Source organism: Gekko japonicus, unplaced genomic scaffold (assembly GCF_001447785.1).
Source record: "Gekko japonicus isolate JY-2015 unplaced genomic scaffold, Gekko_japonicus_V1.1 scaffold6822, whole genome shotgun sequence".
In the NCBI taxonomy this organism is placed as follows: domain Eukaryota; kingdom Metazoa; phylum Chordata; class Lepidosauria; order Squamata; family Gekkonidae; genus Gekko; species Gekko japonicus.
In genome coordinates, this window is record NW_015202203.1 from 771 (window position 1) to 16,213 (window position 15,443).

Genomic DNA, 15,443 nt, shown 5'->3' on the forward strand with positions numbered 1-15,443 from the left:
TCGAACTGCTAGGTTGGCAGGAGCTGGGGCCAGAGACGGGAGCTCACTCCCTCACATGGCACTAGGGTCTCGAACTGCTGAACTACTGACCTTCTGGTCTGCAACTCAGCATCTTAACCTCTGAGCCACCATGGCCCCAGCTGCTCATATGCCATCCAGGTATTACATTTATTGATCCAATGAGATTGGAAAAAAAACACACCAAATGAGACACAAAGAAACATTGAGGGCAGAAGGGGGAGAGAGAAACAAGAAGAGAAGCAAAAAACAATTACAAGAATGACATCAGGAGAAAAGAGGGCTTTATTATGAAGGTGACAATGACATGGTTTAGAAAGCCCATTCAGGTGATCTAGCCAATTTGAGACCCATGGATTTGCTCGGATACCTACATCATCCTGCACAGTAATAAGGAAAAAAATTGCCTGGTTTCATGCACAGATTAATGGTGAAACATATAGTGAAATCACCATCTGCAGCATGTCTATCAGGGTACAATAATGGGGCTTCCACCTTTCCTGCACTGGGAGGCAAGCTGATCTTGACAGAGATGGCTAACCATGGAAGAGTCGATCTCAGAGGTCCTCTCCGCACTTGGATCTCATCCCTGGTTTTATCCGAGTTCAACTCACAAGACAAAACCTTGCATTTATCCCTGGTTATAACAGCATCCATTTATCCCTGGACAAGTGTGGGACAAAACCACGGTTACCACAATGTAGAAGCAAAAAATAGCCCCAAGATAATTACAGGGATGAACTCAAGTGTAGTGTGGAATGTAAGTTCGGGACAGGGTTGAACCAGGATTTAAGGTCCTGTGCAGAATCACCCAGTAGCAGGTTTTTCTCCAGTTTGTCCTAGACCATACTGTCTATTTTGAGTGGCAGTTAATGCATTCAACATAGCCTATACTTTGTGTGAGTGTGTGTCTGAGAGAGAGAGTGAGTGAGTGAGTGAGTGAAATAGAGTCCTAGTTCTCAACTGTGTCCATAATGTCATTCCCAACTGCATAAGCTAGGCTGCTGTACCCTTTGTCCAAATTCCTGCTCAAAATGGAGCACAAGAGCTGGGGAATAAGTTGCCAACAGGCCAGCTGATAGCAAGAGATTAAAGGATTGACTATTGAAGTTAGATACACCTCTGGTGTCCACTGCGTTTGCAGCTTCTCCTCCACCTTCCTGCTGTAATTACTTTTAATGAAGGAGTAGCTAGTTACCATGTAAGGTCCAGACTGGATGTTTCCAGATTTTCCCCAAATTGCCTGAAGTGCATGACATGGTCTTTTGACTTGTTAGGATGTACCAAGGTTGGCAGACATAGTACAGATGACAGGCATATTGGTAGGATAATGATGGGCACTTAGAAACACCTGAAAGTGGAAAGAGGCTTTGAAATGCTAGCTTCTTAATGGCTGCATGGTAATCGGGGTGGGATGTAGGGAAGGCTTTGAAATGCTAGCTTCTTAATGGCTGCATGGTAATCGGGGTGGGATGTAGGGACTCTGTTGGTGCTGAGCAACATCAGCCAAACCCTTTGTCATTTTGCTGTCGAAGGCTTTCATGGACAGAGTTCATTAGTTGCTGTAGATTTTCCGGGTTGTGTGGCCGTGGTCTTGGCATTGTAGAACCTGACGTTTCACCAGTAACTGTGAATGGCATCCTCAGAGGTATAACACAGAAGGAGTACTCTCTTTTTAAACCACGACCACACAACCCAGAAAATCTACAGCAACCTTAGTAATTTTATTTAACGAAGTTAGAATCCAATGGCATCTTTAAGACCAACAAAGTTCTATTCAAGGTGTGAGCTTTAGTGTGCTGGGTCACTCTTTTGGTTTACAAGATGTTATTTATTTATTTATTCAAATTTGTACCCCGCTCAGGGCGGCTTACACAAATAAAAGCATACTAATGTTCAGATATCATAAAATTCCTAAGGTAAAGGTAAAGGTTCCCTTGCTCGAAAGCCAATTGAATCCGACTCTAGGGTTGTGGTGCTCCTCTCCGTTTCAAAGCCGAAGAGCCAGCGCTGTCCGAAGACATTTCCGTGGTCATATGGCCGGCATGACTAAACACCAAGGTGCACGGAATGCTGTTACCTTCCCACCGAAGCGGTACCTATTTATATACTTGCAATTTCTTGCTTTCGAACTGCTAGGTTGGCAGGAGCTGGAACTAGAAACGGGAGCTCACTCCATCATGCGGCACACTCAGGTCTCAGACTGCTGAACTATCGACCTTCCACAGCCTACAGTTCAGCGTCTTAACCACTTGAGCCAACGCAGCTCCTTAATTCCTGAAGCAGTTCATTAAAAGCATATTAAAGTGCCAGAAAAAATAGTATCCCACTATGGGATACTATGGGATACTATGAGATGTAATTCCATTTCATTCTCCCCAGTTTTCTGTAGAGAGTAGAAGGAACAAAATGAGAAAAAAAACAAGAGATGAGTTTGAGGCCAGAGTCATGTCACTCAGGAATGCTCTTCCACTTCCATGGCTGCCCTTGTGTAATCCACAATAAAAACTGAATGTCAAATATACACTTGAAGGGCTGTGGCTTGCTGGCAGAGCATCTGCTTGACATGCAGAATGTCCCACGTTCAATCCCCAGCAGCTCTACTTAAAAGGATATGGTAGCAGGCAACGCTCCCTCTAAGCTGTGGAGTCCTGTGAGCAAAAATTCTACGTTGTGAACTACTGGGATTGAAGTTGTGAGTGAGCAATTTGGCTACTGGATAAATCAGTTTGCTCTGGAGCCATCCTTCCTGAGCTAAGAAAAAAATGTGTGAGCCGGAGGCTAAAAAACTGGGAGCTAGCTCACACTGACTCACCTTAGAGGGAACACTGGTAGCAGGTCATGGGAAGGAGCTCAGCCTGAGACCCCGAAGAGCTGTTGCCGGTCTGAGTAGATAAAACACTGACTTTGATGGACCAAGAGTCTGATTCAGTATAAGGATGCTTCATGTGTCCATGAGCTGTTTAAAAAGCTAGTTTAATTATTAACCTATTTCTGGTGTCTATTTCAGGATATAGAGTACAACTTTGGACCAAACTATGCCTCTTAAGAATGTGAAGAAAGGTGTAAGAAAGGGAGACTAGAAAGGGAAGACAGAAATGCAATAGACCAAATACATTGGATCCAGCCAACTTTTTCACTAACGGTTGAACGAAATGTGACAGCATCCTTATGACCGCTATGAGGATACCACTACCATTATAAAAATACATTTTCAACTTCCAAACTAATGAGGAGTCTGCACTGTAAGCACAAACAGGATCAGGCCTTCATAATCTTTTAAAATTTCTCTAACATGGTCGTGGCCAAGAGTACACCATCATGTTTACTTTAAATCTCAGAGTTCCTCAATTCCGATCTGTTGTCAAATCCCTTCTGGTCATCGGCAAGGGATGGGCGGGGGGTTAATGTTGCTAGATCCAGGTTGGGAAACTCCTGGAGAGTTGGGGATGGAACCTCGGTAGGACAGGGACGTCAGTGGGATACAATGCCATAGGGTCCAGCCTACAAAAGATCAATTTCCCCCCCAGGAGAACGGATCTCTGTACTCAGAAGATGAACTGTAATTCTGAGGGATCCCCAGGTACTACCTGGAGGCTGGCATCCCTACTACAGTCCCGAATTGCTTACAGATTTTGTCTGTGCTGATCCCCAGCAGAGCTTCTCCTGATGGTCAAAGGGGACCTTTCCTTCATTTTTCACCAGCAGAAATGTTGGCTGAATCCAACCCAATGACTTATTTCTCCTGAAAGGACGACCCCAAGAACTCAACAAGAAAGCTTCTCAATCTCTGCAGGAAGATGCTATGCAGCTCGCTCTGTAGTAAAAGGCAACACACATCGGCTGGTGTCATACATGTATTCTCAGTAGTGTTTGGAAATGCAATCAAAGCGGGGAAATTGGATTAAGATAGCTAGGATTTATCTCAGGCATGGTTATGGATTCATTCTTTCAAATATGTTTAATGCAGAGCATATTGCATTCCTCCAGGCACAGAGTAAATTCTCATTGGATAGGTGGCAAAGAAACCCAGTGTTCACATAGATATTGGGGTGAGAAACTTACATATATAAATCAACATAGTCCCAGTCAGTTATAGGTCAGAGGAGGAGAGCTTTATTAACTGTGGGATTTTATACTCAAATCGATTGACTTTATTGCAGAAGAACAGAGTTGTAACCTGGCGTAGATGATACCTCTAATCCAAGCACAGAGTGCCATTTGAATGGAGGTAGCTGCATGCACAATTGCCTTATATTGATGTGGTTTGCAATCAGCATGAAACCAATCAGGTGCCATTACTGTGTGGGGAAGGGGCAAAATCTGACCCTCTGAAAGAGAGGGGGGGAACTTGACAAAATCATCTTGCATAAGAAACTGACCAGCTGCTTAAGAAGGTGTTGGCCATAGATTATGAAACCATAACAGAAATCACAGTGCGGCATTCAGAGAGAATGAGCAAGCAAACACAATTTGGTGTCTTTCCAATAGACTAAAGCATCTGAAACAGCATGCTTCCCAGCAGAAAGAATTTATATATGTATTCCTCTTGTTTTTCATTTTTCAAAATACTTACAGATATTAATGTAGTAGAAATAACAAACAGGAAAATACAAAAAAAAATCTCAAGGCAATTTATAAATGTTACATACATTCAAGTTTGCATTCAACTTTCCATGCTAAAACTGAATACATCTTAACTCCCTATGCTTGTTTCCAAAGAAATTGCAGAAGACATTGTGATTTTCACAACTCACCCACTGTGTTTTGGGCGGGTCTAGCGAAATGCAAAATTGCAAGAACTAAGGAAATAGAGACATATGATTTAGAATGGTAAGATAGTGATCTCAGCCCATTAGGAGAGGAACTGTGGAAAGCAGAGGGGCTCTGGTTCAGCACTGGAACATCTGCTTGGCATGCAGAAGGTTTCAGGTTCACTCCCAGGCATCTCAAGTTAAAGGATTAGTTGGTAGTTGATGTGAAAGACCTCTGCTTGACACCCTGAGTATCTGCTGGCAGTTCGTGTAGGCAAGACAGACCTTGATAGATCAATGGTCTGATTCAGTATAAAGCATCTCTCTCCCCCCCCTGCTGTGGTACACAGACAGAATTATTGGGTTGGAGATAAGAAGAAGCAGAATAAAAGATTGGATTTATACCCCACCCTTCACTACCCAAAGGAGTCTCAGAGCTGCTTACAATCTCCATTCCCTTCCCCTTTCCACAGCAGACACCCTGTGAGGTAGGTAAGGCTGAGAGAGCTCTCCCGAGAACTGCCCTTGAGAGAACAGCTCTGAAAGAACTTGTGACTGACCCAAGGTCACAGCAGCAACTGCATGTGGAGGAGCAGGGTTCACACCTGGTTCACCCAGATTAAAGTCTGCACTCTTAACCACTCCACCAAATTGGTATAAAATGACTTCCTCTGAAGCTAGAAAGCCTCATGGCCTCATGGAATCATTGGCAGGGGGCTCGTATCGATGTCTTCCTCCTCCACGTTGCAGTTATCTGTTTTAAATGGTTTTGCTTCCATGTAGGACCTCTAACCCCATCCACGTATCACATTTTCAGTCCTCACAGATGCGTACTAAGAAAAGGGGAAAGTGAAAAGCCTCCACCTGTTCCCATGCCTTCTGCTTATATTTCACAACATCCAAACAATTATTTCCTGTATATGATACCATACATAGCCCAGAATACAAAACCAGTAAACACAATAAATTAGAGAAGATAGTTCAGCCCAGTTTTACTAGACAAATTTTGCTGGAGCTGGTTCGGGTAAAATCAGTGAGCTTTAACAATGTAGTCTTAATTTCCTTATTTCTCATGCTATAGATGAATGGATTCAGCAATGGAGGCAATATAGCATACATAACAGCACAAATTACATTCATCTCAGAAGAAGTGTTATCGGGAGGCCTCACATAGGCAAACATTCCAGTGAAAAGAAGCAGAGACACCACAGTGAGGTGAGGAAGGCAAGTGGAGAGGGCTTTTTTCCGACCCTGCACAGAAGGCATTCTGAGAACTGTTGCAAAAATCTTCATATAAGTCATAATGATGTAGACAAAACATCCTCCAAATAAGCCATAGCTAAACAGAAGAATTCCAAATTCAATTAGATATAAGTCTGAGCAAGAAAGCTCTACTATCTGTGGAAGTTCACAGAAGAACTGATTGATTATATTGGAGCAGAAGGTGATGGCAAAAGTGCCACCAGTGTGTAAAGTGGCATTAAGCATACTGGCAATCCATGCACTGGCTGCCATCCGAACGCAGGCTCCTTTATGCATAATTGCCTCATATTGCAATGGGTGGCAAATAGCAATATGCCGATCATGTGCCATTACTGTTAGGATGGCAAAATCTGCCCCTCCAAATAGGACGAGGCAGAAAACTTGAGCCACACAGCCTGAATAAGAAATGGACCTGCTATTCATGAGGAAATTGGCCATCGCTTTAGGTAATGTGACAGAAATTGAGCCAAGATCCAGAATGGCCAAGTTCATGAGGAAGAAGTACATGGGCACATGCAGGTGATGATCCAGCACTACAGCCATGATGATGAGAAGATTGCCAGTGACTGCTACCAAGTATACTGCTAAGAAGACAAAGAAATGTAAGAGCTGTAGTTCTCGGATATCTGAGAATTCCAGAAGCAAGAATTCAGACGTGGAGGTAATATTAAGCATTTTGCTCTCAGGATCCAGTTGCAGATTACCTGTAGGGCTGAGTAGAGCAAATATTTTAAAGAACGATCCTCAGGAGGCTTCCTCTGTATCCTACTCTGGTCAATACAATGGGGCTTTCTCTCAGGGAAGTGTTCTTCTGACCTGCTAATATCAATGAATGGTTACTCAGGATTCCTTGTTTGACTGTCTCAGTCCAGTAGATAACCTTTTTTTGATGGGTCAGTTTGCACATGGGCAAACTGGATAGACAAGCAGCATCTTGCTGGCTCACATTTGTTTTATACACATAGACTCCAGATGCTTAATCTGATACTCTACTATACTATTTCCAGTTGCAGGTCACTTGTGCAGTTGAGTAGAGGAAATATTGTCAAGAACAATCCTCAGCATGTCTCCTCAGACTCCTTCTCTGGTCTATTCAATGGGGCTTTCTCTCAGGGAAGTGTTCTTCTGAATGTACTGTGAACCCACTAATATCAGTGAATGGGTAATCAGGATTCCTTGCTTAACCATCTCAGTCCAGAAGATAACCCTGTTTTGAATGAGCAATGAATAGGACAGTTTCCAAAGGGGCAAACTGGATGGATGATCAGCATCACTCTGGATGTTCCAACCCCCTCACATTTGTTTCCCCAGACCTAAGCTTGTATAGCTTTCACTCACATAGGCTCTGGATGCCTGAAATGAAATTATACTGGCTGAGTTCAGATTGGCAGTTTGACCCGATATAGGCACATTTCAGAAACGTTCCACAACCGGATTAAAGGGGCCCTTCACACAGGCACATCTGTCAAGGTTCCCCACCCGTACTCAACCCATCTTGTAACACTTCACTCCCGAGTTTAAAAGATACCTGGTGAAAGTGGTAGCAAACCCTCGAAAGTGCGATTATCTCGCATCCATCCCGCACCAACAAATTGTGAATGCCAAAAGCCACGTTTTTGCTTATGCGCTTATGTGCATAAGCGTATATCTCCAGATTACTAAAAAGAAAGCCGTGCCTTACAGCCGTGCCTCCAGGCCAACAGTGTGAACGCTCCCTCGCGGCTCCTCCCGGTGTGCTCCCGCATCAGTCACTGCAGTGTGAACGAGACATTGTGTGAATTAGACATTGCTTAATTTATATTCTCTTCTTGGCACCATAGTCCCAAGGGTTCAGCTCACTTTAACTGCTAAGGGATGCTGAAGTCCCCCCTCCCTCCTGCTGTATTATTTCTTCTGTTTTTGTGTCTAACCTAGGTAAATACTTAGCACAGCATGCCTATTTGTGAGTGCTGTATATAAGACCACATGCATCTTAGCCAAATCTATGACTATTGTTGCATTAGAATTTTCTGTTTTGCTGAACGGGGCTCTCCTCTCGGAGAGCAGGATGAGAGGCTGAGCTCAGCAGGGCATCTCCTTGAGCAGCCCTCTCTGGAACGGAGCAAGTGCACCTCCTCTTTGCCGTCCTGCCGTCCCATCCAACTTTCCTCTGGCAGCCACTCATGGAGGGCTTGTCATTGCCAGAGGGCAGTGTGGTCTCTTCTCACCCACCCACCCCCACTGTACCCAGCGGTAGTGCTTCCTACGTGGGGAGTAGTCCCTTGTGTGTGTGGTGGGGGAAGCATTCTGCGCCTGAGCCCCATTGCCAGAAGGCAGTGTGGTCTCTTCTCACCTGCCCACCCTGCCTTACCTGGCGGTAGCACTGCCTCAGTGGATAGCAGTCCCTCATGTGTGTGGTGGGGGAAGGCACAGAGATCAACACCAATTAGTTTCCCTGATCAGAGGATAGGGATGCTCCCTCAGGCGGTAGCTGAAGCGGCTTCCGAGCCAGGCCGATCAGAGAATGGCTGGGTAATTGCCTGCGTAAAGTGGGTGCGAAGTTTTGGCTAATTGTGGAGTATCATTTCAAACCAAATTGGCCCCAGGAACTCCCTTCAATCAAAGGCCTCCTAAAGGACAGACTTGAAATGGCCGTCCAGAGAACCCTTCTAAAATGGCCGCCACTGCTTAAATTACTGCAAGGAAATGGCTGCCCGGAGCCCCACTCCTTAAATGGCACTCTAACTAATGCAGTTTACAACCTAAAATGGCCACCTCAATACTTCCAATATGTTTCAAATATCCTCCCAAGAGGCACCCCCACACCAATGCCTGCCTACAAGGAGCTGGCCTTCCCCAGGCCGCTTTTCTTACACACTCCCACTTAAACTCTCCTAATACAAGGCCTCTCCCACATATCCCGTAGCTCCCTGTCTACTGGGACAATGAAGGGGGGGGCAGAAATAGGCTGTGGGCTACTTATGGGGGGGGGTGGCAAAGAAGCAGCCTCACCAACTGCAGCCACCCAAATTTGAGCTAACCTGAGGGGGGGCGCCTTTGCACATGTGTGTTATTTATATTTAACACATTGGAGCAGTTGCTCCAAGCTGCCCTGCAGCCACGCATTCCAACGTAGCCCTCTTAAGCGGGCCACCGATGTGGCTCTGGCGCTCCAGCTGCCAATGTGCCCGGCCGTTCCTGCAGCCACCAATGCTGATGTGGCCACCCCGATGCCTCCTTCTCGCTACCGCCAGTCACCTCTCTTTCCCACCACGAACAGAAGGCCCACCACCGCCAAAACTGTGCTCCCTAGCATGGCTAAAGCAGCGCTGCCGTCTGCCTCACTCCTGACGTCGGTGCCCAGCGCAGCCGCAATGCAGCATGGCCCCGAAGATCAAGCCACCGATGCAGCCCCAGACACGGCCGTGACAGGCAACAGAGAGCCACAGCTGCACAATCAGACCTGTTCCTCTCTGCAGTCACACTACACTCCGACCGTTGGAACTCGCCTGCTCGACCGGCCGAAAGCCTACAAAAGGTCTCAGCCCTCCAGTGTGCACTGAAGGGGTAGAGTGGAGCCAGCCTTTAAGAGCACGCTGCCTCCTCTCCCCCTTTTTGAGTCCAGGCTGCACCGCAGCCCTTCCCCCTTCCTCCTTTTGTGGAGGCAAAGGCGGCCCTCAGGAGGCATGCCATTGGCTGTTTGTTAACTGTGAAACTGGATTAATCTTAAAAACAGGTGCTGGGATGTGAGTTCACAGAGAGGGCTCTCTTTACCTCTCAATGCCCTTCTCCCACGTGGACACTGCATGTTTTAATAAGGCTACTGTAGGCCAGAATTGGCTTTGAGTACTTAATTCGTTTCCAAGGGGCCCTTTATATTAAATCGTAATCACGGCATAGTCCGCAGAGCTTTTATTAAAAGGATGAGTTTCTGTTTCTTAGGCAAACACCAGAGAGGTCTGAGAACGTGGTATTTAGTGTCAGTATTTGGATTTTAGTTCAGGGCTGATATAAGGTGTGTTAAGAAATTCAGACAAACAAAATGGCATGAGGTGAGAGCTATTGGGAAGCTGTCCGGTATCGTGATTCTTTGGAAGTGGATGTCTTGCATGTTTGTTAACTGTGAAACTGGATTAATCTTAAAAACAGGTGCTGGGATGTGAGTTCACAGAGAGGGCTCTCTTTACCTCTCAATGCCCTTCTCCCACGTGGACACTGCATGTTTTAATAAGGCTACTGTAGGCCAGAATTGGCTTTGAGTACTTAATTCGTTTCCAAGGGGCCCTTTATATTAAATCGTAATCACAGTGTAGTCTTCGGAGCTTTTATTAAAAGGATGAGTCTCTGTTTCTTAGGCAAACACCAGAGAGAGCTGAGAATGTGGTATTTAGTGTCAGTATTTGGATTTTAGTTCAGGGCTGATATAAGGTGTGTTAAGAAATTCAGACAAACAAAATGGCATGAGGTGAGAGCTATTGGGAAGCTGTCCGGTATCGTGATTCTTTGGAAGTGGATGTCTTGCATGTCTCCCACTTCCTCTGTTTGGGTTTTTTTGAGGAAGAGAATTTCCCAGTGTGTTGGGCCCCCTGGAACAAATCTGTTGGTTTCCGTCCCCCATCTTTAATGACACCCAACTAAGGCAGATCATGTCTCACCTGGTCTTACTGTAGGACTATCCTTGCTATAGCCTGCCTTGATGTGTTTATGGTAGTTGGCAAACAGGGGCAGCATTGTGTACATGGCTGCTGGTACAATGTCTGTTTGGGATTATACCTTGTCTGGTCTTAATGTGTGTGAAGATGCAATAGAACACATGGTCTTCAAGACTGCTATAAATATTACCCTTTTAATTAATATCTCTCTCAGGCATGTTGTTGCCAAAATAATCTTTTGATTTTTTCCTGATTTATTGCAGAAAAAGCAGCTTGGGCAGTGAATGTTGCCTTCTGACACACTTCTGGTGATGTCAGGGGTGTGTGGCATATGCAAATAAGTTATGCTCATGAGTTATGCTAATGAGCTCCTGCACCTATTTTTCTACAAAATGACCCCTGCCTGTAGAGTTGAGTGGAGGAAATGGTTAAGAGAATAATCCTCAGCATGTCTACTTAGAATCCTTCTCTGGTCTCTTCATTGGTGCTTTCTCTCAGGCACAAACAGGATCAGGACTTCATAACATTTTAAAATTTCTCTAACATGCTGGTGGCCAATGATCCCTCTAAGCTGTGGAGTCTTGTGAGCAAATATTCTACTTTGTGAGCTACTGGCATTGATATTGTGAGCGAGCAATTTGGATACTGCATAAATTAGTTTGCTCTGGAGCCATCCTTACTGAGCTAAGACAAAAATGTGTGAGCCGGAGGCTAAAAAACAGTGAGCTAGCTCACACTAACTCAGCTTAGAGGGAACACTGCTGGTGGCCAAGAGTACACAGCCATGTTTAGTAAAAGGCAACACACATTGGCTGGTGTCATACATATATTTTCAGTAGTGTTTGGAAATGTAATCAAAGTGGGGAAATTAGGTTAAGGTAGGTAGGATTTATCTCATGCATACTTATGGATACATTCTTTCAAACATGTTTAATGCAGAGCATATTGTCTTTCCAATAGATTAAATCATCTGAAATGCCATGCTTCCCGGAATAAAGGATTTATATATGTAAATGTATTCCTCTTGTTTTTTTATGCTTATACATTTACAGATCTTAATGCCATAGAAATAACAAACAGAAAAATATTTTTTTAAAAAAATCTCAAGACAACTTATAAAAGTTACATACATTCAAGTTTGCATTCAACTTTCCATGCTAGTAGTGAATACATCTTAACTCCCTAAGTTTGTTTCCAAAGAAATTGCATAAGACATTGTGATCTTCACAAGTCACTCACCGTGTTTTGGGTGGGTCTAGTGAAACACAAAATTGCAAGAATAAAGGGAATAGAGACATATGATTTAGAATGGTAAGATAGTGATCTCAGCCCATTAGGAGAGGAGCTATGGCAAGCAGAGGGGCTCTGGCTCAGCACTGGAAAATCTGCTTGGCATGCGGAAAGTCCCAGGTCTAATCTTTGGCATCTCTATCTAAAAGGATTAGGTGGTAGGTGATGTGAAAGACCCCTGCTTGACATCCTGGAGTCCATTTAGACAAGGCAGACCTCCATGGACCCATGTTCTGATTCAGTATAAAGCAGCTTCCTCGGGGGGTGGGTACACAGACAGAATTCTTGGGTTGGATATGACATGAAAGATGCCTTCCTCTGATGCTAGAAGGCCTCATGGTATCATTGGCAGGGGGTTCGTATTGATGTCTTCCTCCTCCTCATTGCAGTTACCTGTTTGAAATGGTTTTTGTTCCTTGTGGGACCTCTAAACCCCCCCCCCCAGCATCACATTTCCAATCCTCATAGCTGTGTACTGATAAAAGGGGAAAGTGAAAAACCTCTACCTGTCCCACCACCTTTTGCTCATACTTCACAACATCCAAACAATTATTTCCTGTAGATTATACCATGCATAGCCCAGGATGCAAAACCAATAAACACAATAAACTACAGAAGGCAGTTCAGCCCAGTTTTACTAGAAGGATTTTGCTGGAGCTGTTTTGGGTAAAACGTCCAAAATCAGTGAGCTTTAGCAATGCAGTCTTGATTTCTTTGTTTCTTATGCTAATGATGAAAGGGTTCAGCAATGGAGGTAATATAGCATAAATCACAGCACAAATTACATTCATCTCAGAAGAAGTGTGACCAGGAGGCCTCAGTGGAAAGAAGCAGAGAGACCACAGTGAGGTGGGGAATGCAAGTGGAGAGGGCTTTTTTGCGACTGTTCACAGAAGGCATCCTGAGAACCGTTGCAAAGATCTTCATGTAAGTTATAACAATGTAGATAAAACATCCTCCAAATAAGCCAGCACTAAACAGAAGAATTCCAATTTCAATTAGATATAAGTCTGAGCAGGAAAGCTCTACTATCTGTGGAATTTCGCAGAAGAATTCATTGATTATATTGGAGCAGAAGGTGATGGCAAAAGTGCCACCAGTGTGTAGAGTGGCATAAAGGATACCGGCAATCCATGCACCTCCTGCTATCTGAATGCAGGCTCCTTCATGCATGATTGTCTCATATTGCAACGGATGGCAAATAGCAATATGCCAATCATGTGCCATTACTGTTAGGATGGCAAAATTTGTCCCTCCAAATAAGAAGAAGAAAAATACTTGAGCTACACATCCTGAATAAGAAATTGACCTGCTATTCAGGAGGGAATTGGCAATTGCTTTTGGTAATGTGACAGAAATTGAGCCAAGATCCAGAATGGCCAAGTTCATGAGGAAGAAGTACATGGGCAAATACAGGTGAGGATCCAGCACTACAGCCGTGATGATGAGAAGATTGCCAGTGACTGCTACCAAGTATACTGCTAAGAAGATAAAGAAATGTATGATCCTTAGTTCTCGGATATCTGAAAATTCCAGGAGCAAGAATTCAGATGTCGAGGTAAGATTGGGCATTTTGCTCTCAGTAGCCAGTTGCAGATTACCTGTAGGGCTGAGTAGTGCAAATATTTTAAAGAACAATCTTCAGCAGACCTCCTCAGAATCCTACTCTGGTCTATGCAATGGGGCTTTCTCTCAGGGAAGTGTTCTTCTGACTGTACTGTGAACCTACTAATATCAATGAATGGTTACTCAGGATTCTTTGCTTGACCATCTCAGTCCAGTAGATAACCATTTTTAATCAGAGACAAATTGGACAGTTTGCACCTGTCCCAAACCCCTTACATTCATTTCACACACGTAGACTCTAGATGCTTGATCTGAAACTATACCAAATGTCAAAGATGGACTTTAATTTTATTGAACTTGTGCACACATTGATTTGGTAAATTGCAGAATGAAAATTGAGGAAGGGGCAGTGGACAGTTTCCTGATCCTTTATTTACAATTCAGCTGCACACTTAATTGCTGACATTGGACAGACAACACTGCCCCCATATGGGTGAGTTACTTTGGAGCCCCCCCCCCATGGAGTCCTATAACCCTGACAGAGTGGAAAAGGGAAACTGTTCACTGGGGTCTGCCATTTTGGAGTACATTCTCTGCCTGTAAGGAGTTAACAGAGCAAATTTTGAGTCCAGTGGCACCTTTAAGACCAACAAAGTTTTATTTTAGGTATAAGCTTTCTTGTGCATGGTCACCCCTTCAGATCCCTGAAGATGTTGGGATGCACAGGAAAGTTTATACCGTGAATAAAACTTTGTTAAACTTAAAGGTGTAACTGGACTTGAATTTTGTTCTGTCGTTTCAGACCAACATGGTTACCCACCTGTAAAGAATTAAATTAGCTATATTTTACAAGGAAATAATGTACGAAACACAGCATGGAAAGCCATGGAGCACACTTGTCAAGCACCTGTATTGGATGCCTGGGAATTACTTTAAATCTTCCTTGCTGATATGTGTAAATGTTGCATCCCCCTCTTAGAGCTTTCAACTTAGAGCCTCCTTAGTAGCTCTACCCCAAATTGGATATTTTTTCCAGCTCTAAATTCCATTTCTAATGGTCCTTAGGGCCACTGTTACTAAAAGGGACTCTTTTGCCCAGTAGTTCCGGTTCAGGCCCCCTTGGGAGCCAAGAGTGAACTCTGTCTTCCCCAAAGGCCATCTCTCAAAGAATCTCAGACAATGTAACCCCACACACATTTGATTAGAATGGGGAAAGCATATTTTGTATTCTCCTTTTTGTCTCTTTGACAGCAACAACCACTCCCTTCGGGAATACTCTGCTCTTCAGCTATTAAGTTTTGAATATGTTCTGTCTCTCCACCTCCCTTGCGTGCTGCCCATTTTATTCTGAATAAAAGTGTGAATGCCCTTTGCCTCTTTTCATTTCTGGGAGACAAACTGCCAAGCTTGAAATGTATATTCATAGCCTGAAGTTCAGAAACAGACACAAATCTATAAGAACATGGAGGAAGGCTGTGCCTATGGCACCAGGGACAGTTCCTGAGAAACTACGCTGTAGCTTTATTTTTATTTTTTTTACTGATTCACATTTAATTAAATACTTTGCAATAGGACAGTAACAATTCATAGAAGATTGGGAGCAATATCTTTGGCACTGTGCTGCAGCCGTTAAATACAAAATGATTTTCCAATATGAAACATTATTGAATACCTTGGCGTCCCATTTGTTCTCCAGCCGTTTTCATCAGGTTCCCTGTCTCTATTTTTGTTGAAGTTCTGTTTTCAAGTATTAGTTCTTCATTCTTCATATGGATGTGACTCTGCAGAGAAATAAAATTAATTGTAATCCAAGACAAATCAGAGAAAATCAGATTCAGTTTCTTCTTCAGCTATTTAAGTTCAAGCATCCCTTTGCCCCTGCCATTCATTGCAGGCTTGCTACAATATACACTGCATATAT

The 15,443-nt window shown here is 43.9% G+C and overlaps 1 protein-coding gene across 1 annotated transcript; it reads right to left on the minus strand.

Moving 5' to 3' along the window:
* Nucleotides 1-5,753: 5,753 nt before the first annotated feature.
* Nucleotides 5,754-6,710, minus strand: LOC107125051 (olfactory receptor 14I1-like). The gene has a single exon (XM_015428524.1). The coding sequence runs from the start codon at nucleotides 6,708-6,710 to the stop codon at nucleotides 5,754-5,756; it is 957 nt and encodes a 318-aa protein (XP_015284010.1).
* Between the last annotated feature and the right edge of the window lie 8,733 nt (nucleotides 6,711-15,443).